We start from the raw sequence: 20,486 nt of genomic DNA, 5'->3' as shown, positions 1-20,486 counted from the left end.
CTCTGAGCACAGCTGATGTTCACTGAGAACAATAATCATTTACAGTGGTTTTGTATTTAGTTATTTAATCATTGTTTATCATTCTTTTTAACATAGCAGAGCTTCATTTGACTGTTCAGAAGGAACAAAACTTTAAAATACAAAGAGCTTCACTATACAACCAAAGATTAAAATAAAAACACAGAAAAGCTTCACTTTGCAGAAGCTTCAGGGAATTTTAACTTGACAAAGCTAATAAAATCAAGAACAAATCAGGCTAAATTTAACTGCAGGAATCGGTTTCATAAAATCAGAAAGCAAACAGTAAGGTTGGTTTTATCTGTTAAAATGAAGGAAATTGTTCGACAGTCACATCAGACCAATGTTTTAGAGACAATTGAGGCGTAAAATACATAAATATAAAAGATATTTTCATGAATTACCTGATTGAGGCCATAAATGAAAACTGTAAAGGTCCCAGAATAGAACCCTGAGGAATGCCACATGACCAACATTAGCAAACTTTTATTTGTCATCACAACTGTGAGAAAAAAACTGCCAAAATATTAATACATTTTCTCTGGTTCTACTCCAAAACTTGACATTTTCCTGGACACAAATAATTTCAGGATTCTAGCAAAAACTTGAACGAAATGAACTTTCGCAAATATATCAAATGTTTTTCATTAAAACATTCGATGCTGATTGTGCTAAACTGTTCAGAAATAATTTAAAAGGTCTAAATTAAACCTGCAGAAACAGTCACTGCAGAATAAACACAGAATAAATAACATGAATGCAGCATCAAACTCTCTGAATCTGTTTCCAGTGAATGTTTGTCTTTGTGTTGTCACGTTTTAGATTTCTGCATCAAACTGAGATTGTATTAAGTTTCCTGTCAGAGAGGAAAGAAACAACACAGTAATAAGTATTTACCATGAACACTGTAAACAGGTTTGACTCTGAGCTGAGGAGAAAATGAAAAACTGTGTTTAAAATCATGCAAAAAGAAGCTTCACTGCCACTCGATGCAAAAAGTGAAAGTTATTTGTTTTGCACTAAAGTGAAGTTCTGTGGATCTTCCTCTGTGGGGCTGATAGCGACGAATGCTTGTCTTCTTCAATGTCTGCAAAAATAAATGATGTACTTTTGAAAAGATGATGTAGCATAAATATAAGATGTGTTTCTGTTTCTGTTCTTTATCGTGAAGAAAAACTGTAAATGAAAACCTGATGTCATAAACTTTCTTCCTCTCATTGGTGTGTGGTCTTGTTTTTTATTCAGTTTATCCTGCATTAAATTAATTTTTTTATTTAAATAAATGTTGTATGAAAATAAAAAAATACATTGAACACAACATTATTCGCCAGGGGGCGGCAATGCTCCGCTGTGATGTTTTGACCGCTGTGACACCGTAGAAGAAGAAGTCGGCGGACCATTACCGGGTTACGGACTCCCCGCAGCAGCGCAGCCGTTGTTTCGCAGCTCGGTCGGCGCCATGGCGGCAGTGCGCAGCTTACAGGTGTCGCTGAAATCAGACAGCGGCTCGGACCGCTCGGAATCGGACTCTGACTCCGAGTCGGACCGGGACGCCCGCGAAGCCGAACCGATGGAGGTGGAGGAGGGAGAGCTCGAGGCGGAGGACATCCCTGTTAACCGCTCTCTGAAGGAGCTGCTGCCGGTAAGCGCCCGGACTAGGCCCGTGGCAGACCGGGGACTGGCGTCTCCTACGGCCGGCGGATCCGCGGGGAGTGTCGTTGTATGTTAACTGAGACTCCCGGCTGCATCTCCGGCAGATTTTTTAAGCTCCGCGACTAACAGTTGTCAACGTTTACCCGCTTTAACCCTGGACTCGTTAATTATCGGACGTGGGACGCTTCCGTGTTTTTATTCACTCATTTGTTGCTGGTTGCTTCACGTGCTGTTTTTGTGGACCAAACTCCATGGACGTTGAATGTTTTTACCAGTAAAATGACACAAATAGTTAAAAACCTTTAATGTTTGAAATATATTTCAGTGAATGCACAGTCAGTGATTAATTCGGCTTATAACTAATTACAATTATAGGCTTTCTTTTTGTGATTTTTCCAGCTTTTGCTCCTGATAATCTTCCCATTGACATACAGTGAAGAAAGACACATGTCAACAGTAGAAATGAAGGTCACTGGTGTTTACTGACGGCCTGAGTTAAATGTTGATACGTTAAATTATGTTTTTTGACACCAGACTAAATGTCTTTTTCTGCACATTTTAAGGGGTAACGTTGCCTTTGTATGTATTTTTTTTACAGAACTTTCTGACCTTGGCAGAGACCGAGACCAAATGATCTGAAATCTGACAAACATCTTCCTCTGTGTTTTTACAGGACACCAGTCGACGCTATGAGAACAAGGCTGGAGCGTTCATCACTGGGATCGATGTCAACTCAAAGGTACAACTTCCACATCGTCATCTTCTGGTCCTCGGTTATTTTTAAGTTTTATAAACCCTAACCTGAATTCATTATTAGGGATGCCCCAATCTAATCCTGATCTTTTAATAGTGAGACGTGATCTGATGTTAAATTATCCTAGATTCCTAAAGTCTTTTCTTCCTTGTATTGTTCTAGACTGGATTCAGTCCAATGAAAGGTTTATGTCAGACCTGAAATAAATAACTTCTAACGATCAGATCTGTTCTGATCTGATCTCCTGATACTGATCATTACTGACATCTTCAGCATATTAACTGATATTTAAGAGAAGTGCTGTGTTTTCATCAGGAGGCGATCGAAAGAAAAGAGAAGCGAGCGAGGCGTTTTCATTTCCAGAGCGAAGAGAACGTCGTCCAGAGGAACGTTTTCTTGGACAAAGATACCATGAAGAAAGGTATGAACCCGTTGTTCACTCCCCCCAACCCTCCCACCCACATCTTTGACGTTTGGTGCTGAACCTGTTGTCATTTTCTTCTTCTGTGGTGGTGCTCAGCCATCCCCCGGCTGCGCATGGAGGCGATTTATGTGACGGGCGTGGATGACATGAGCACGCAGGACGTCTTTGGGTATTTTAAGGAGTATCCTCCGGCGCACATTGAGTGGATCGACGACACGTCCTGTGAGTAAAATGTTCAATGCGTCCACGACCACTAAACCACCGGCGCTTCAACTAAACTTGCGAATGCCGCCTCATCGTTTCCTAGGTAACGTGGTTTGGCTGGACGATGACACATCCACCCGAGCCCTCATCAACGCCAGCCGGATGCCTGACCCAGATGCTGTTGCCACGGAGACGGAGAGCACAGAGGAGCCGGGCGAGCAGAGCAAAGGTCAAGACTATAAGCAGTATTCACGCTGATGGCCATTTTAGTCATTTTTATCTCGCATAGTTTTAGTTTGCTTTTAAAAGTCATTGCATTTTTGTCAACTTTTAATTATTACATTTGGTCAAACTGCAACTAACAACATTCATTTTATACTTAGTCTTTAGACCAAATAGATCATTTACTTTCTGAAACTTAAAATTAAAGTTAATAAAACTGGACATTCAGAACCAGTTTAATGTCTGAACATAATACATAGTACAGAAATCATTCTGTACCCTTCCCCAGATTTGTGCTAGAGGTCTACAGACAATTCCTTTGACCTCATGCTTGGTTTGTGCTCTGACATGCATGTCAGCTATGAGACCTTATATACAGGCATGCAAACTCCTCACCTTTCGGCGAAATTCGCCGTTTTTAATCCAAATTGGGTGACTTATGTGATTCGTGCAAATCCGAGGAGAAAATATTTGGGGGGGGGGGGGGGGGGTAGCCTACTCGTTGACTTTTATTTTAATATATTTTAATAATATAATAATATAATGTTCTATATACCGTAAATCCTCTAATATTGGCCTGTATTCCATTAGCGGCCGGGTCTCCAACATTTGCCGGTCTCGCTGTCAGCGGAGGTAAATAAAGGCCGGTCATCTCGGCGGGTCAGGGTTTCGGCGGCACGGTGTGGGAGGATCCCCTCAGCGGGACCTCTCCCCGGCGTCGGCCGGCCCCCGCCGGGCGCATTTCCTCCGTGGCGGTGCGCCGCGACCGGCTCTGGGTCGACCTGGAAGTGCTCGGGGCGAAGGTGGCTCGTCGGCTCCGGCCGCGAGCTTTACAGCGACCCCCCGCATCTCACTTGGGGTCCCTGGGGTCGTGGAATCAGTGCTCACTGCGCCCTCTCTCCGTGCGGGGAGGGACGGGTCCCACTCGCTCCCGGCGCGACTGCCGACCGGCAGCGGACTCACTGTCCTCAGTGCGCTCCGACCGCGTCGCGCCGCTCATTTGTTGTTAATATTCTGTATGCATACCATGTTATGGTAACGGTACGTTTTCAATAAATGAACCTAGTATTTTATAGGTTCAAATAGACACAAAATCTTGTTTTTATTCATTCTACTCGTAGTTCGTTTTGCTCAAATAGAAATTAAGGCCTGCCTCTAATTCTGGCGTCCTTCCAATAAAGGCCTGGACCGCGATGTGCTTGAGTAAAATAAAGGCCCAGCAGTGAAATATGCCCTTCAGGCCCGAGGAAAAACAGCCATTGAGCTGTTCAGGCTCAATGGCTCAAAAGTTTTTTTTTTGGTAAAAATTAGTGAATTTGTAGTCTGTTGTCTTTGTAAATCTCTGTTTACCAAGGGGGGGGGGGGGGGGGGGTGTTCGTGGCCATTTCCCTCTTCACACTCTTCTCACCTTTTTGACCCCTGACCAGTTTGCATGCCTGTATATAGGCAGGTGTGTGTCTTTCCAAATTATGTCTAATCAACTCTTGAATTTCCCTCGGGATTAATAAAGTATCTATCTATCTATCTATCTATCTGAATTTACCACAGGTGGACTCAAATTAAGCTGTAGAAACATCTCAAGGATTATCAGTAGAAACAAGATGCACCTGAGCTTAATTTTGAGCTTCATGGCAAAGGCTGTGAATACTTATGTACATGTGATTTCTTACTTTCTTTATTGATTTTTGGGGAAAAAATAATTTAATCAATTTTGGGATAAGACTGTAACATAACAAAATGTGGAAAAGGTGAAGTGCTGTGAATATTTTCTGGATGCACCGTCCTCATTTATATCCACAGGGCTTGTGGCACCTTGACAGTTTTGGTCGACTACCGTCAACTCATCATGTATCAGATCATGTATTTTGAATAACATTATCATCAGATATTAGTTTTACCTCATCAACCTCTTGGTCACAGAAGAAATGGACGTGAACACAGCTGCAGAGCATCATGGGTATGTTTTATTCATTATTATATTATTTATTTATTCAATTTTAATATTACAGGTCATCAAAGGTCGGAAGATGATGATGAAGAGGGAGAGGTAGATGAAGATGTGGAGGAAACGGCGAAGAAGAGCAGCGAGGATGTGGAAGTTAAAGACGGCGACGGAGAGGTGGCGGCACTGAAGCCGGACGGCGGTCAGGTTAAGCAACATTGACTCCTAGAGAACAAACAAGATAATCGATGGGTTCTGATAACAGATCAATAACTAACGGTCGTGTCTGTCTCAGGTGGACGACCTGTCGGGGGCGGAGAGAGAGTCTCTGATGAGGAACGACCTGCGACCGGCCATCAAACCCTTCAAAGGAAACAAGCTCTTCCTACGCTTTGCCACGCAAGGTCAGTGTCTGTCTCTGATAGGACCTTCCATTGATATAATACATTCACACTAACGCTAACCTTTATTCAACTCCATGGCGCTCATTAAGCCCCACCCACATGGTCTGATTGGCCCACCAGATCTGTGATTGAGCAGAATCAGTTCCCAACAAATGGCCTTTAGCCTTCTTATTAGCATCTCCTTTGGCTTCGTCTTTAGCATTGCCTTTTGCGTCAGATGGAGATCAAGAAATAACTTGATCTTAACATGTGAGAGACTTTACAGCTTGTTCCATAATATCAATCATCTCCCCAAGTCAACAAGCCGCTGTTCATGGTTCTGATCCAGAGCAGATTAATGTCAGACACTGTGAAGATTAGTCAACATCTGAACACATACATGCGGTGAACATCCTGTACATGTTTTGTACTTGTGTTTTACTTGTTTTTTATTTTTTATTTTTTAGAGGACAAGAAGGAGCTTGGTGCTGCTCGGCGCAGCAGATACTACATGAAGTACGGAAACCCTAACTATGGAGGCATGAAGGGAATCCTCAGCAACTCCTGGTGAGACTCAGACATCTGATCACTGAAGGAATATTAATGAAGAAAATCTGAATCAGAGCTTAACAATATCACGTCATTAGCATGTTGATTGATAAACTAAAAGAAGCTTTTGTTCCAGAGAGAATGAATTGTTGGGTTATCACCAAGAACATGAAGGTGTTTCCAGTTCACCAGACTGAGACCCGTCTCACAGACATAAAAACACAGAAATCTACCTTTTACTTAGTTACACTATTCAACAAAAGTTCAGATTTATTCAGGGGTATCAGTTTTCTTATTTTTAATTCTCATCCATAGAGTTGAGTCTGATTTAATTATTGATCTGCTGAAGGTTCCTAACGCCTACTTAGGTTAGAATATTTAGTTTTAGCGGTCTGTATGTGCAGAAACACACTGATGGGAAGTAGCGCTGACATGCTAGCTGTTACATCATGTTTTCCATGCCTATGTTTGCCATTTGTATCACCATTAGCATTAGCTTCACCTTTAGCATTCCCTTTAGCTTCGTCATTGAGGTGATCTGGATGAGAAATGATTTCAGTAAGGAGGTGCTGATGTGTCGTTTTGAAGGTTGTTGCAGTAAAAGTAAATGTTAATAAAGATGTTCTGTGTCTGGTCCGTTCAGGAAGAGGAGGTATCACAACCGGCGCATCCAGAGAGACGTCATCAAGAGCAAGAAGCCACTGATTGGAGACAGCATGGGACACACCCCTCCCTACACTCACCGACACTCGGGTACAAACTCGCACTTACAAAGTTTATTTGTCAAGGCTTCGAGGGTCTGAGTTGTCTTCTTCCTCCCGTCAGCCGACCTGGTCAACCTGCCGGAGGAGCCCATCAAGGAGGAGGAGGAGGAGGATGACGATGACGATGGCGACGAGGACATGGATTCAGACGACAGGGTGGTGGAGTACAAGGAAAAGGGAGAAAAATCCGCTGTCGGCTCACGCTCGCTGGGTACGGGGCTTCGCACCCGGGGCGGGCGCTCTCCGTCTCCGTGGTCGGAGTCGGATGAGATGGACTACGACCTGGAGCTGAAGATGATTTCCACGCCGTCGCCAAAGAAGAGTAAGAAGATGACGATGTACGCCGACGAGCTGGATACCCACCTGAAGAGCATCAGGTCAGAGCCGCACACACATGCCCCCCTCACCACGTCCCCCTCACTTGTTTTAACGCCGCTTCATTTTTGTTTTCGACAGGAACAGGATCGGAGCGTCGGCGTCGGCGTCGGCGTCGGCATCGGCATCGGCGTCTGCGTCGCAGAGCAGTACCAAAGCCCCGTCGCCTGCCAAGGTGACAGACGTCCGACAGCTGCTGGAGGAGAAGCGACAGGGACACTCTCAGCACAGACAGCCCCCCCTGGTGGCTGCTGGTGGGAAGACAGGTGAGCCGTTGGTTCAGGTTGTGTCCTCCTGCAGCTCTGACGAAGACTCACGACTCTTCTTGTTTTTTCTTCTTCTGCAGATGTACGCCAGCGGCTTGGGAAGAGACGATACTCTCCAGACAGAAACCGCTCCCCATCCCCTGCCTCCTCCCCAAGAGACACGCCCCCGGCCAGGGAGCCACCCAGAGACGTGCATCGCAGACTGGGCGTAGCCTCATCCAAAGACAGGAAGTCAGGTACACAACACCTCGTTTAATAACTTCAAACTTTATTATCTCAGAGAGCAGCTCTAAAACATTTTGTCTGATTTGATTGTTGATCTGCTAAAGGTTGCTAACATCCACATAGAGGAAAAAGTTGATTTAAATCTACCTAGTTTAATTTTAGAGGTTATATGAGCAGAAACACGCTGATGGAAAGCAGTGCTGGCATGCTAGCTGTTAGAATCGCCTTTGTTTGCTTGTTTAGCCATTAGCTTCACCTATAATGTCACCATTAGGGTTCATTTTAGGAAAGCAGTAAATTTCCTGTAAAGTTCTCTTATCTTACAGCAATAAGACCCTTCACCTCCCTACTGTCTGCAGGTGGGCTGTGGAGCAGACTTGGCTCTGGCGATGACGATGGCGGACGTCATGAACGCAGATCTGGCGGCAGCAGCTCACTGGGGCTTTTTTCCTCTTCCTCCTCCTCTTCACATCCAGGGGCTTCAGGACGGAAAGACGGTGGCGGCAGCAGCAGTGGGAGGAGACAAGGTGACAGAGAAGGCGATGGGGAGGATGAGGAGGTGGAGGAGGAAGACGACTCGACGCTGCAGAAGGTGTGGGGCGCCATGATCAAACAGAAACAGGAGAGTCTGACTCACAGAATGAAGAAGAGCCGACTGGACAACCTGCCGTCTCTGCAGATTGAGATCAGCCGAGAAAGCAGCGATGACTCCGACGCCTGAAAGAAGAAGAAGAGGAGGAGGAGTTTGTTTCTCCAGTAAAAACACAGACGATATCAGGAGGTGTGAGGGTTTATTTTCATTTCATGTTACTGCAGTGCATGGGTGGAGGTTTTTGGTCTGGTTTCAGAATCAATCTGCCGACAGGAAGTCAAACTCAGAGCAACAAGAATCTCTCAGTTTTCAAAATAAAAGCCCTTGCGCAGCCTGATCGTATCCCACATCAAAAATTCTGGTGTTGTCCTCCTGGTAGAGTTTGACTTAACGGTGAAATGTCCTGATTTAGTTTCACTGAATGAGATCTGTCAGCTCCATCACGTCCAGTTTGTGTTTGATGCTACACTTTTTATTTTCCTGGAGAGTTTACTCAAACAAACTGCTGTAAAAGACATGACGATTCCCAGAAACCATATCTGTGACCCATCATCTCCTCCCGAACCTGTCCACGTGGAAAAACATCTGAACTCTGTTCCGGAGCATCATGGGAAACCTGCTGCCACTCTGTTTATCATCAGTAATCATTCCTGCGCCCTGGCCGTGGTGTTGGTGCCTCGTACAGGATCGTTACTCAAAGATTCTTCGCAGTGGACAAAGGCAAACCTAGACATCAATAACATGAAAACAAAGCGAGAAGGTGACTTGAACTAAACCCCCCCCAGCCGTGTTCACACCGTCCCCCGAGAAATGGAAAGAGATGATGACTCTAAGAAAAACAGACGTGAAAACTGGTTGTGGGACATTTTTTTTAGTCACCTGTGTACATCTGCAGTATTTCTGTCAGTCTGGTTACTTGATTTGTGTTTTTCTTTTTTTAATTAAACCTTTGAGGGCCACAGATGAGTTCCTATTTTTATTATTATTATTATTAGCATCAAATGCGGATAATTACACACTGATGCGTAATTTGGCACCAAACTGATTCAGATGAAAAAATAAAATGTCAGAATCTCTATTAATTAATGATGTATCATTAATTAGTAGTAAGTAAAAATATTAATAAGAGATTTGAGTCAGAAACCAGAAAAAATTACAAATTTTTAAAGTGGAATTAAAATGAAATATATATATATATATCAGTTATTTAAATTTACAGCATGTTTTTACATATTTGATAACTTATTATATTTTATTATATCCCATAATTAAATTAATTTATTTGATAATATTGATAAATGAATCACCGCCACGCTTAGATCTCGTGTTGTTTGTTGGGTAATCTTCCTTCTTTATATAATCATAAAGCCTCACTGATTGGCACATTTGGTTTTCCTTCAACCTCTCCACCCAGTCATAATCAGAGACCCGTTGAACGCGGCACAGTACCAGCCAATCGGAGCGAGCTGACGTCACGGCAGTTATAAAATCCTCCTCCGTGACGTGCGAGGCCTTCAGTTACTGTCGCCATTTTCTTGTCGTTGAAAGCGGAGAGAGAAGAGTGACAGGCAGCGGCTGAAAAAAAAAGCCCAAACCGGTGGTTGTTTCTCACCGAGTCAGATCAGAAAGTTAGCCTCATGAGTTCATGGACTGCCTGCTGATAAATGGTTATGCTACCGATAAGGCTCGAGTAGGTTTTCCCGGGTCGCTCAGCTCAAACATGGACGACAGCGCGGCGAGGGAAGATGCCCGCCGAGACTATCAGTCCTCGCTGGAAGACCTGACATTCAACAGCAAGCCGCACATCAACATGCTGACCATCCTGGCCGAGGAAAACGTCAACTTCGCCAAGGATATCGTCGCAATTATTGAAGCACAAATAAGCAAGGTTTTTATAAATATAGAATACTTTGAATTTCAGATGCTTAAGTATGGATGTATGTATGTACCAGGCCCCAGGCGGCTAAGCTAGCTGGTAGCTAAACATGGCGGCTCACACGACGTGTCGACCAAACACGGTTCCTAAAAAAAAATAAAATAAAATAAATCGTTCTGGATAGCAACGCTCTGCAGAGGCTCTGCATTTATTTAGTCACTAAAAAAATATGTATTAAAAGTGAAAATGCGTTTTAGTTGATTATTTCTCTTATAAGTATTTTATCGAAACTCCGCCGCAGTTAGTTGAAGTCATTTTTAACTTGGTGTGGTACCGTTTAGGTTAAAAGTTAAAATCCACTTTAAAAGCAGCTCTAATATTTGGATTATGTGTTAGACTTGAATGAATAATTTAACGATTTTGCACTGAAAACAGTGTTGACTTTGTTTTAGGGCAGTTGGAGAATTATGTGGTTGCCAAGGTTACGGTGTTGATTTGAATTGAAAACAAACTTTATTTATATTCAAAAATTCTGAACACGGAAAAACCGACATAAAACTACATCAAAACATAGAACCGAAAGTTTTAAATGTATTATGTTTAATATTTAATTAAATACAGATTTCGCTTCTCAAACGCTTAAGGAAGCTGTTGAAGTGCTCAGGAGCAACAACAGTCATGCTAAGATTTTACTCCGTTATTGAACTTCATCATCGAGTCCAGATATTTAATTCTAACACACGATAAGGCCTTTGAAGACAGACCCTTGCGTGGATTATAAATAGAAATGTGCTAACAGAGCTGTTGGCTAAATGGCTTTCGTGTTTATAATATTTAACTACACATTAAATGTGAAATGGTTTAGCTTCTGAAACGTTTAAGAAGGCAGTTGAAGCACAATCATGCAGATATTTAACAAACTACTCCGTTATTGACCATGTGACATGGTCCAGATATTTAACTCTTAACCTGTGACACTGCCTTAAACAGACCCTCAAATGGATTATAAATAGATCAGCTGTTTGAACAGTTATATAATCAACACAGGAAAGTAAAATGCTTCATTTTTCAGAGCTGTGCGGTTTATTTAAGGTGGATTTAGACTTTTTTTTTGGCCGCTTGCCTCCTGTTTTCCTGCAGTCATTGTCCTCATAACTGCTGATGGAGGCCACACCAATGTTACCATACCATTAATCTATTGTTAATAAACAGTGTTGGGGAGACGGGGGCGGGGGCCGCTATAGAAATGCATTTGAGTGGCTAGCTTTGCCTGACTTTACACGTCTGTGGTCAGTGTTTGCATTTTAACACCAGTGGCGAAAACTTTGGTCATATGATCGAATCGGAAACTTAAAAAAAAAAAAAAAAAGTTTCTCTGCTTTTTAATTCTCTAGTGGATATTTGAATTAATGAAATGTTCTTGAATGGTTAAAATGTTTATAATAAAAAATGTGAAATGTGCTTTTTGTCATTTTTTATTTCCCAGTGTAAATTTATTGGTATGACTCTGGTTTGCATTTTTACATTGTTCAGACTTGCTCGGTGGTGTCTTGTGCTGCACAGTTCAGAAGTTAACGGCAGCCTTAAAACCATACGACCTGATTTTCTGACGGGTTCCTAGTGTTTTTAAACCACCGGGGGAAGAAACCAAAACTCTAAAGGGTCAAACTTTACAAGTGCGGGTGAATAAACTACACTGGGTGTGGCGTTGAACCCGTCGACGAGGCGCTGCGGTAAAAGTACAAAGAGGGGTTTAAGGAGAAACCCCTCTTTGGAGGTAAAAAAAACAAAAAAAACAAAAAAACAAAACAGCTTCCTGAAGACTGGACTGAGCTCCTTGGACATATTTTTCCTGCCCTCTGGATCCGTATCTCCCATGAGATCCATGTTTTCGGACTGAACAAACTGTCACCTGCTGAAAATTACAGAAGCTTAACTTTTTTTTTGTGTGGAGTTTTTATTCCTGAATGAAGAAACTTAATTGTGGACTATGGGTGGATGTTTTCCCACCTTTTTTCTTCATATTTTTGATTTTTTTTGTTTTTTTTTTTTCAGCGGGTGGTGAGCGGGAGGGCGTTGATCCCTGGTTAAATCCTGTCAAGTTGTAAACCCTTTGAGTATTTGTTGGCTGTCTTCTAAAATGTTTTTTTCTATAACCCCTGTTGTTTTCTAAACTTGTCGAGTTCTCTATTGCTCCAGGCGCCAGCTGCCGAGAAGCTTCCAGTTTTGTACTTAGTGGATTCCATAGTGAAGAATGTTGGAGGAGAGTACCTTGCAGTGTTTGCTAAAAACCTAATCACTACATTTATATGTGTCTTTGAAAAGGTACAGTTCTCTTTGCTGCTGTTTAGCATTGTTTAAAATATTTTATAGAAAAGCACTGACAGTCTTAACAGTCAACCACACTTCCTGTTTGTGTCGCTTGCTTTATTTGTGTAGTCTCCTGCACTCTGCTGCTACACTAAATGCCATAGCTGTTAATAAGTGTGGCTTGGAAGGATTACTTAGCCTACATTTTAAATTTAAAACATGTAGAGTTTGGTGTGATGTTTTTTTTTTATTTACATTTTGTTGGTAGCTGTGGACCAAGTCATGTCCTCTGTTTGTAGGTGGATGAAAACACTCGAAAGAGTTTGTTCAAGCTGCGTTCGACATGGGACGATGTGTTTCCTCTGAAGAAGCTGTATGCGCTGGACGTCCGGGTCAACTCTGTGGACCCGGCATGGCCCATCAAGTCGCTGCCACCCACTGCCAGCATTCACATCAACCCCAAGTTTCTAAAACAGGTGCGTATGTTCGGCTGAGGCAGATCTGGCTTTGTTGCTGCACTGTAGTTTACATTGGATTCATCCTTGGCTTTTAGATGTAGCTTGCTAGCTTGGTGCTCTCTGGATTTCATTATAGGGCGAGTTTCAACTGATGCAGAGAAAAGAAATACATGAGGGCTATTTAAACTAATTACACTTGATTGGACCAACAGAGCTTTCCTGGAGCAGAATCAGTTCCCAACGGAGAGACTCAGAACAACTTGACCTCACAAAATATGTAGTTGGGAGAAGTTGGTCGGTTCCATGTTGGGGTGTTGACCGATTATTCTCTTTGTGTGTTTTTGTATCAAACAGATCCAACATTTAGTTTTGTTTTTATTTGGTCCAATATTATCTTGGTGCTGTTTGTGTCGGGTTGGTGTTCTCAAACCTCGTGTCTGATTATCTGGTCTTTCACATCTGGTTCAACCCGATATTCACCCACATTTTCGAGACCAACTTTACACATACAACTTAAAAAAAAAAAAAGTTAAACATCATAATTTACAAGGTCAAAAGAAATCCAGAAATGTTTTCACTGTAGTAAATAAATCGGTGATGAAAATCTGATTAAAACTAAATTTTTTTTATTATATCGAATCAGAAACCAATGGTGACCTCAGGATCTGATACTTGAATTTATGATTTATCTTTAATAATTTGCCCCATAAATATTTTGTCCCAAATCTCAAAATCTACTGTTGGTGAGAGAAAGAAAACATCTGGAGACACGTCTGGGATATTAGTCCAAAATATTAATGGACACAAATTATAAATAGTTGAAGAAGCTTGGATTAATCAATACTGGAAATGATTTATTGTACGACCATATCTATTCCATTGAAAATACATTGTAGCTTGTTGCTAGCGTAGCAAGGTCAGTGTTGCAGGCAAAGTTGAGCTGGCCCATCGTTAAAAGTCGTTCATAGTGTGAACAGCTTTCTCTTCGTCTCCTCTTCTAGTCTGAAGAGGCGTCCTCTCCGCAGCCAGCCCCTGCCCAGCCTGCCCCAACTCCAGCACCTGCTCCAAAGCCAGCCCCTGTAGCCCCTGTACCCACCAGCCAGTCCAGCCTCACCCAGGAGCAGCTGATCCGGCAGCAGCTGCTGGCCAAACAGAAGCAGCTTCTGGAGCTTCAGCAGAAGAAGATCGAGTTGGAGCTGGAGCAAACCAAGGCACAGTTGGTAGGAACAACGAGGGCAGCTCATGTCCCATTCACAGGCCAATTAAAATCTTTGTGATTGGTCAGCTGACCACCAATCATTGGGCTCCTACCCTTTGTCAGGTTGCTAGGTTAAACAAACGATAGCCACATTTCACAGAAAACTGTTGAGCCTGTAACATGGAAACGAGACGGCCACTGACATTGGAGAAATGACTCGTCTTTTCACTGGTTTTCAGTTTTATGTGTGATCATTTCCTCTTCCTGGACCAGCTCTTGTCGACTGGTCACGTTTTTGAAGAATCACAGTTACAAGTTTTAATTGCTGACTGCCTCCACTCCGCCACTACACTTTCTGACGGCTTTAGTTACAGATGGAGATTAATAAAAATATATACGTTTCAAAAGAAGCCTGTATTAAAGCACGAGCCTGTATTACTCGTATGGAGTTTTTGAACCGTTTGTAATCAGCTGCCTCATCATCCTTCGTGATGTCCATCTTCTAATGAGCAGCACCGACATCTTGGCCTTTACACACAGAGCTTTTACCACTACTACTACTACTACTACTACTACTACTACTACTACTACACGAAGATATTTAAGTTAGTCAGTGGAGTGCACAACATCCATATGAGTCAATACTGTCATGGATTCTGTATTGTGTAGAATGGTAGAATGTGATGATGAACAACAACATGACGTTCTCTAATCTTCTGTAACCGATGCTTTTTTACATGGGAATGGACCATGGTAACAGTAACACAGATTACAGACCTGGTAGGCTAGACTAAAGAGTAAGAGCCCTCTTGATTGGTGGGTCAGCAGACCAACCAGAAGGAAAACAAAAAGTCAATTTGAAGTAAACTTTACACAAATAAAAAAAGAGTCTTTAGAAGATAAAGTGTTCAGGACCACCGGTACCAACCGTTGTTTTTTTTTTTTGTCTCCAGGCTGGTGGGTTTACGTTGCCATCGGTGACGTCAGCCGCTCCAGCGGCGCCCGGCTTGGCGTCCAAGCCTGTCAGCCAATCGGCTCCCGGCGTCCGACCCTGGATCCCTCCGCCTCCAGCAGCCGACACCAAGCCCTCCACCAGAGACCCCCGTCTGAACCGCTCCAGTCTGCCCACTGCCTCCTCCCAACCCAAAGACCCATCTGCCACAAAGAAGGACAGCCCACCCTCGACAGGCAGTCTTCATGTCGTCACCCCTGAGAAGAGGCTGCTGGAAAAATCCTCCCGGCCGGACAAAGCCAGGACGCCGAGGAAAGACGTGTTGGAGGAGAAGCCCAAGTCCAAGTCTCCGTCACCGATGGCTAAAAGCGCCCCGAGTAAAAACAGACCGGTGGACATTGACATTCAGAAGTCAACCGACGGCCCCAAGAAAGATCCCAGGCTGAAGAAACGGCCGCAGGACAAGACAGAGGAGGTAAAAGACGACGAGACGAAGGAGAAGAAGAGATGCACCGAAAAGAAGGACAGAGAGGAGGCGTCCCGGGCAGTAGAGCCTCTGAGGTTTGGCAAAGGAAAGCTGGTGAACGGCTCGGTGGTCAAACACAGCAGAGATGAGACGGTCGAGAAAGTCGAGTTCAAGGCCGGAGGCAACACCCGGACACACGCCCGCAAACGCACCCACTCCAGGTCCAGGTCTCGCTCCCCCGCGACCTCGCCCAAGAGAAAGGACGGCAGGCGGTCGCCCAAGAGCCGAGCTCGCAGCAGCTCCCCGTCCCCATCCCACAAAGCTGCCAAGCCCAGGAGGGTCCGCACCGAACCCGGCAGAGGAGAAGAGCGGCCGGCGCCCAAGAAGATCCAGTCGGATGGCCGGAGGTCAAAGAGGCCAACGGAGGACCGGCGCTCCGAGTCCAGAGACTCCCACTCCCCAAGAAGCCACGATGGGGGAGGAAAAGAGTCAAAGGAGGCACCTCACCGCTGGAGGAGCGGCTGGGAGGAGAACAAGCAGTGAGTCTTTCTACTTTCATCTAAAACCTTAAAAATAAAATAATGAACATTTTTGCTGATATCGTTACTGTGTCTAACATTAAGCAAGAATAACACCACAAATTATTTTTTTGTACCATAGAGAGTTAAATGATTTAAATAGTGATCACGTTCTCTAGGAGGCCAAGAGGCTGTCATCAAAGTAATAAAATACTTTTTGTGTTTTTCTTCAGCGTGAAGCCGCCAGAGGAGTCGCACCTGAAGCCTGTAGCTCAGAGACACAAGTCCCACAGCACCCCGACCCGTCCCACCACCCCTCGAACCCCGAAGCATCGCCTCAGCGTGGACGCCAACTTGCAAATACCAGAAGTCCTGAACTCGGCCTCCAAGAAGGATCTGCTGAGGAGGGTATGTTATCCAAGATAGAAAAATATTCAACAACAACCATTTCCTCTGTGACATCAAAGCGGCACAGCGAGCTGAGATCCAACTCTGGAAAGACATATGTAGAATTTAACAAGTGTCCAAGAGATCAGTGTTGATACAGCCTGTTACCTGGATTCACATTTCACTGATCAGGTCAGAGTAACGTCTGCAATCTAAAGATGTTTCTCTATATTCTTGTCTTCAGGCCAGCAGACGTCTACAGAGCGGAGAGATTTCTCAGGAGGTCTTCCTGAACATGGCGCACCAGATCAAACATTTCTTCCAGTACCAGGAGGAGAAGCAGCAACGCTCGGAAAGCTGGGACGACTCAGACGAGTTCTCCGCCAAGAAGCAGCCGCCGCTGAGCATGGCCGCTGCCACTCAGCCCCGCCCACACGACGGCATGGACCCGGCTGAGCTGACGTACTATGAACACAAGTCCAAGCTGAGGAAGACGCAGGTTAACCACCGAGCTGGAGAGGAGTGGGAGGCTGAGGACAAACCAGGGGACGGCGAGGACTCGGAGCAGGGCGAGAAGACGGGCGGCAGCCGGAGCGTGGGACACCCGGCGCCACATAAATACAGCCGGGTGCCACGGGACCGACAAGGTGAGCTGGGGGCGGAGCTTGACACATTTTGGGTTGATTGAAAAAAAAAAAAAAAAGACATAATTCAACATTTGACTGATGTGTCGGTTCTTGACTTCCAGGTGAAAGGAGGAGTAAAGAGAGGGAAGAGCCTCGGGCCCCGCTGGCCCCCATGATTGAGGAGTACAACCACGGCAAAGAGTTCCCCACCCTGAAGTCTCTACCGGGCCTTCACTTCAGGAAGAGGATCAACCCCAGAGAGTCCAGTAAGTCCGCGATCCGAGTGCTGCTCTGATCTTTTTACTCCTGTTGGCAGCTTTCATGCAACCAGGGACGTCCCCATCTGATCTTTAATGGCTCTTGGTCACCTTCGTCTTCTTCCTGTTCTTCTTCGTCATCTTCTCTTTATTTTCTTCAGATCTTTGGCAGTTTTGATATTGGCCAACTGCCACTAAAACAGAGGAAGTTTTGATGCTTTTTGATTTAAAAAGGTTTGGCTGAAGCCTGATACCAGTCAGGACATCCTGAGTTAGAGCTCAGAGGTCAGGAGCTTTAGGTTTTCAGGGGCTGTAGGCGTCGTCGTCGGTAACAGAAGTTTGCGAATCTGTGTTGTTTCCAGGTGAGAGGGAGTGGACGTCGCCGCTGACGGAGCGCCAACACTACGACGATCGAGAGGAGCAGAAGAGCAGCTATGACGCCCCACGACGGTACGGCCCCAACGCAGACCCACGGAGGCCCGAGGGCCCCTCTCCTCCCTCGGGCCCCGTGGTTGGAGTTGTGGACGCCGCCACCCGAGGTTTGAGCGCGAGCGTCTGTCACCACTACACCAGAAAGAGACTGGAGACGTGAGCCCGGTCCCGCGCTTCGAGAGCCCCAATAGCGAGCACTCTGACGATGGGCCCTTAAACCTAGATGTCCCTCTTCCTCACCCTCCTCCTCCCCCCAAATCCATCCTCAAGGCGCTGCCCCGTGGGGGGCCCCTACCGTCTGTCCGACAGCACAGCGATTCCCCTGGACACACACCTCCTCACGATGGAGGACACCCGCCCCCTCGATACAATGGCCCCGGACACGTAGGTCCCTCCAGACCTCAACCTCCAGGGTGGTATGAAGGCGGTGGCCCTGGGCGCTATGATGATGGACCCCTCCATCAACCCTCCGGCAGGTTCGATGGTGGAGGGCCTCCACATCACAACATGGTGGAGAGGGTGGAAGGCCCCATGAGAGGTGGGGACGGTATGGGGCGGTTTGATGGTCCTCCTCAGGGGCCCGGCAGGTTTGGTGGGCCCGGTGGCCAGCAGAGGTATGACGGACAGGGGCCCGGCCACTTGGAGGGCCCGATGCAGCGTTTTGAACCACCCGGTCGCTTTAACAACATGGGCCCCGGAGCTGGGCCAATGGGTTTCCAGCAGCGACCCCTGTGCTTCGATGGCCCCACAAACCAAATGGGTCCGATGAGGTTTGATGGCCCTGGACGCTTCGAGGGGCCGAACCAACCGGGTCCCAGGTTTGACATACCCAATGTGTCCCGTCAGGCTGGGCCCCCGCGCTTTGAGTACTCCTCAGGTCAGCAGGGCCACCCCAGGTTTGCTCCCCAACACAACCTGCAGCCCCCCATGAGGCCGATGGCCCCCATGTATGACACACCCGTCGTCCCCCAGCAGAACTTCCCCATGGGCCCCCAGCGGTTCCCGGAGCCCATGAACCCCCAGTTCCCTGCGGGGCCAGTGGCGTTCCCGGCGCAGTCCAACCTGCAGCCGGCAGGAAACTACAACATGCAGCCCGCACCACCCTTCAGCCAGCCGGGCCCCGGGCCCTTCTTCAACACTTCGGCCCCTGCTGTCGGCATTCAACAGCCGGTGAGTGACGCCGTGCTAATGAATGTAACTAATGTAATAAATTAATGTAACGCTAGCCACTATGTTAGCTTAGCTAGGTATGTTAGCCACTATGTTGCTATCAATAAATAATGATGTTGATTCCAGGTGATGGGGACCTTGACTCAGACCTTCCTGCCTCAGAACCCAGGACCGTTCGGTCAACAGCGTGAGTCTCCGCTCAGATTATTTATCGTGAGCTTCTGTAAAAGTTTCTCTTTGGCCTCAACATGTTTGTGTCCCTGCAGCTCCACTGGGCGGCGCTCCAGAGAACCACTTCGGTCAGGTTGACGTCAACAACCTTCTGTCCAAACTCATCTCCACCGGCATCATCAAACCATCACAGCCAGACGTCACTCCGGCCGCCTCCACCAGCGGTCAGTGTTTGATAACAAACCAAATGTGAAATCAGGTATCTGGTAGTGACGTCTTTTCAACGACTTGTTTCTGTTGTTTCAGAAACGCCGTCCACGGTTCCGTTAGCTCCACCTGCAGAGGACGAGGAAGAGGAGGAGCAGGAGTGGAGGATGAAGACCTGCCGGACCTCACCAGCTTCAGCATCGACAACATGAAACCGTGAGTCCTGATTGTTAACGTTAGCCACTTCATTAGCTTAACATTAGCCCAAGAAAGATAACTAATTCAACTCCAGATGATGTGTATGACGGTTACCCTTCTGTCCATCACCACATTAAGCCCCGCCCCCAATCAATATGGTTGGTTGATCAATCATTTAATCTACGTTTTGTTTTTTTTCCCTCAGACGCTACGAGAGCGTGGTTACCAAGCTGTACTCAGGGAACCAGTGCTGTCTGTGCAGCATGCGCTTCACTGCCGCCCAGACCCGACATGTACGCCGACCATCTGGACTGGCACTTCAGGCAGAACCACGCTGGAAAGGTCGCCAGCAAGAAGGTCACGCACCGCCGCTGGTACTACACCCTCAGGGTAAGAACGAACTCGGTTTGAACTCGTGCTAACAAATCTGGAGAGATGCGACGGCGGGGGCATTTCTACTATTTCTCTGGGGTCGTTTGTTTAAAACTGTAGCTAGTTAGCTTAGCAAGAGACATGTTGTTAACTTGGGGTGCTATCATCAACAAAGAAGCTAACATGTGTTATTCACTTTTTGTTTGGTAAGCTAGCACTGAGACGCTAGTTAACTTACCAACAGAATCCACTCTGACTTTAAACCGTCCCCATCGATTGTTGATCTCTGAGTCATGCCGTGTTTCTCCTCCAGGACTGGATTGAGTTCGAGGAGATCGCTGACCTGGAGGAGCGAGCCAAGAGTCAGTTCTTTGAGAAGGAGAACGAGGAGGAGGTACAGAAGAGCCAGGCCGCTGCCAAGGAGAAGGAGTTCCAGATCGTCCGAGCCACCAAGGACCAGGTGGGAGAGGTGAGTCTGAGCTGCAGCATCACCAGAATAAAAGCCTCCCAGCTCAGG

General features: G+C 45.9%; 3 protein-coding genes across 3 annotated transcripts in view; 2 read left to right on the top strand and 1 right to left on the bottom strand.

Annotated features, from left to right (window-relative positions):
• Nucleotides 1-1,343: 1,343 nt before the first annotated feature.
• ncbp3 (nuclear cap binding subunit 3) lies at nt 1,344-9,332 on the top strand. Its single transcript, XM_084564811.1, has 13 exons — nt 1,344-1,660; nt 2,345-2,410; nt 2,741-2,846; nt 2,946-3,071; nt 3,157-3,282; nt 5,285-5,424; nt 5,513-5,621; nt 6,068-6,167; nt 6,793-6,902; nt 6,975-7,290; nt 7,370-7,554; nt 7,635-7,790; nt 8,139-9,332. The coding sequence occupies exons 1-13, from the start codon at nt 1,478-1,480 to the stop codon at nt 8,498-8,500; spliced, it is 2,085 nt and encodes a 694-aa protein (XP_084420937.1). The 5' UTR covers nt 1,344-1,477; the 3' UTR covers nt 8,501-9,332.
• Nucleotides 9,333-9,882: 550 nt separating this feature from the next.
• Nucleotides 9,883-20,459, top strand: pcf11 (PCF11 cleavage and polyadenylation factor subunit; the record flags this gene model as incomplete). Its single annotated transcript, XM_084564316.1, is given in 17 exon segments — nt 9,883-10,259; nt 12,447-12,572; nt 12,857-13,033; nt 14,017-14,235; nt 15,167-16,170; nt 16,383-16,557; nt 16,781-17,183; nt 17,285-17,428; nt 17,782-17,949; nt 17,952-19,021; nt 19,148-19,208; nt 19,288-19,416; nt 19,499-19,558; nt 19,561-19,615; nt 19,803-19,884; nt 19,886-19,987; nt 20,283-20,459. Coding segments are annotated over 17 exon segments (4,395 nt in total), but the record flags the coding sequence as incomplete, so codon positions are not given.
• ccdc90b (coiled-coil domain containing 90B) overlaps nt 20,458-20,486 on the bottom strand; it is a gene marked incomplete at its 3' end in the record, with an annotated part of 2,424 nt that continues 2,395 nt past the window's right edge. The window contains exon 9 of the mRNA XM_084564314.1: nt 20,458-20,480. Coding sequence (XP_084420440.1) covers nt 20,458-20,480 — 23 coding nt within the window. The remainder of the gene's footprint in view (nt 20,481-20,486) is intronic.

This window comes from Chelon labrosus, assembly GCF_963514085.1.
Source record: "Chelon labrosus genome assembly, chromosome: 17".
In the NCBI taxonomy this organism is placed as follows: Eukaryota; Metazoa; Chordata; class Actinopteri; order Mugiliformes; family Mugilidae; genus Chelon; species Chelon labrosus.
This window is presented reverse-complemented; position numbering and strand designations above follow the sequence as displayed.

What these genes read in the sequence shown, in the direction of transcription:
- ncbp3 (XM_084564811.1), top strand. Translation starts at nt 1,478, where the DNA reads ATGGCGGCAGTGCGCAGCTTACAGGTGTCGCTGAAATCAGACAGCGGC. An exon ending in CCTACGCTTTGCCACGCAAG is followed by an intron (nt 5,622 to 6,067) that starts GTCAGTGTCTGT and finishes TTTATTTTTTAG; the next exon opens with AGGACAAGAAGGAGCTTGGT. An exon ending in ACCCACCTGAAGAGCATCAG is followed by an intron (nt 7,291 to 7,369) that starts GTCAGAGCCGCA and finishes TGTTTTCGACAG; the next exon opens with GAACAGGATCGGAGCGTCGG.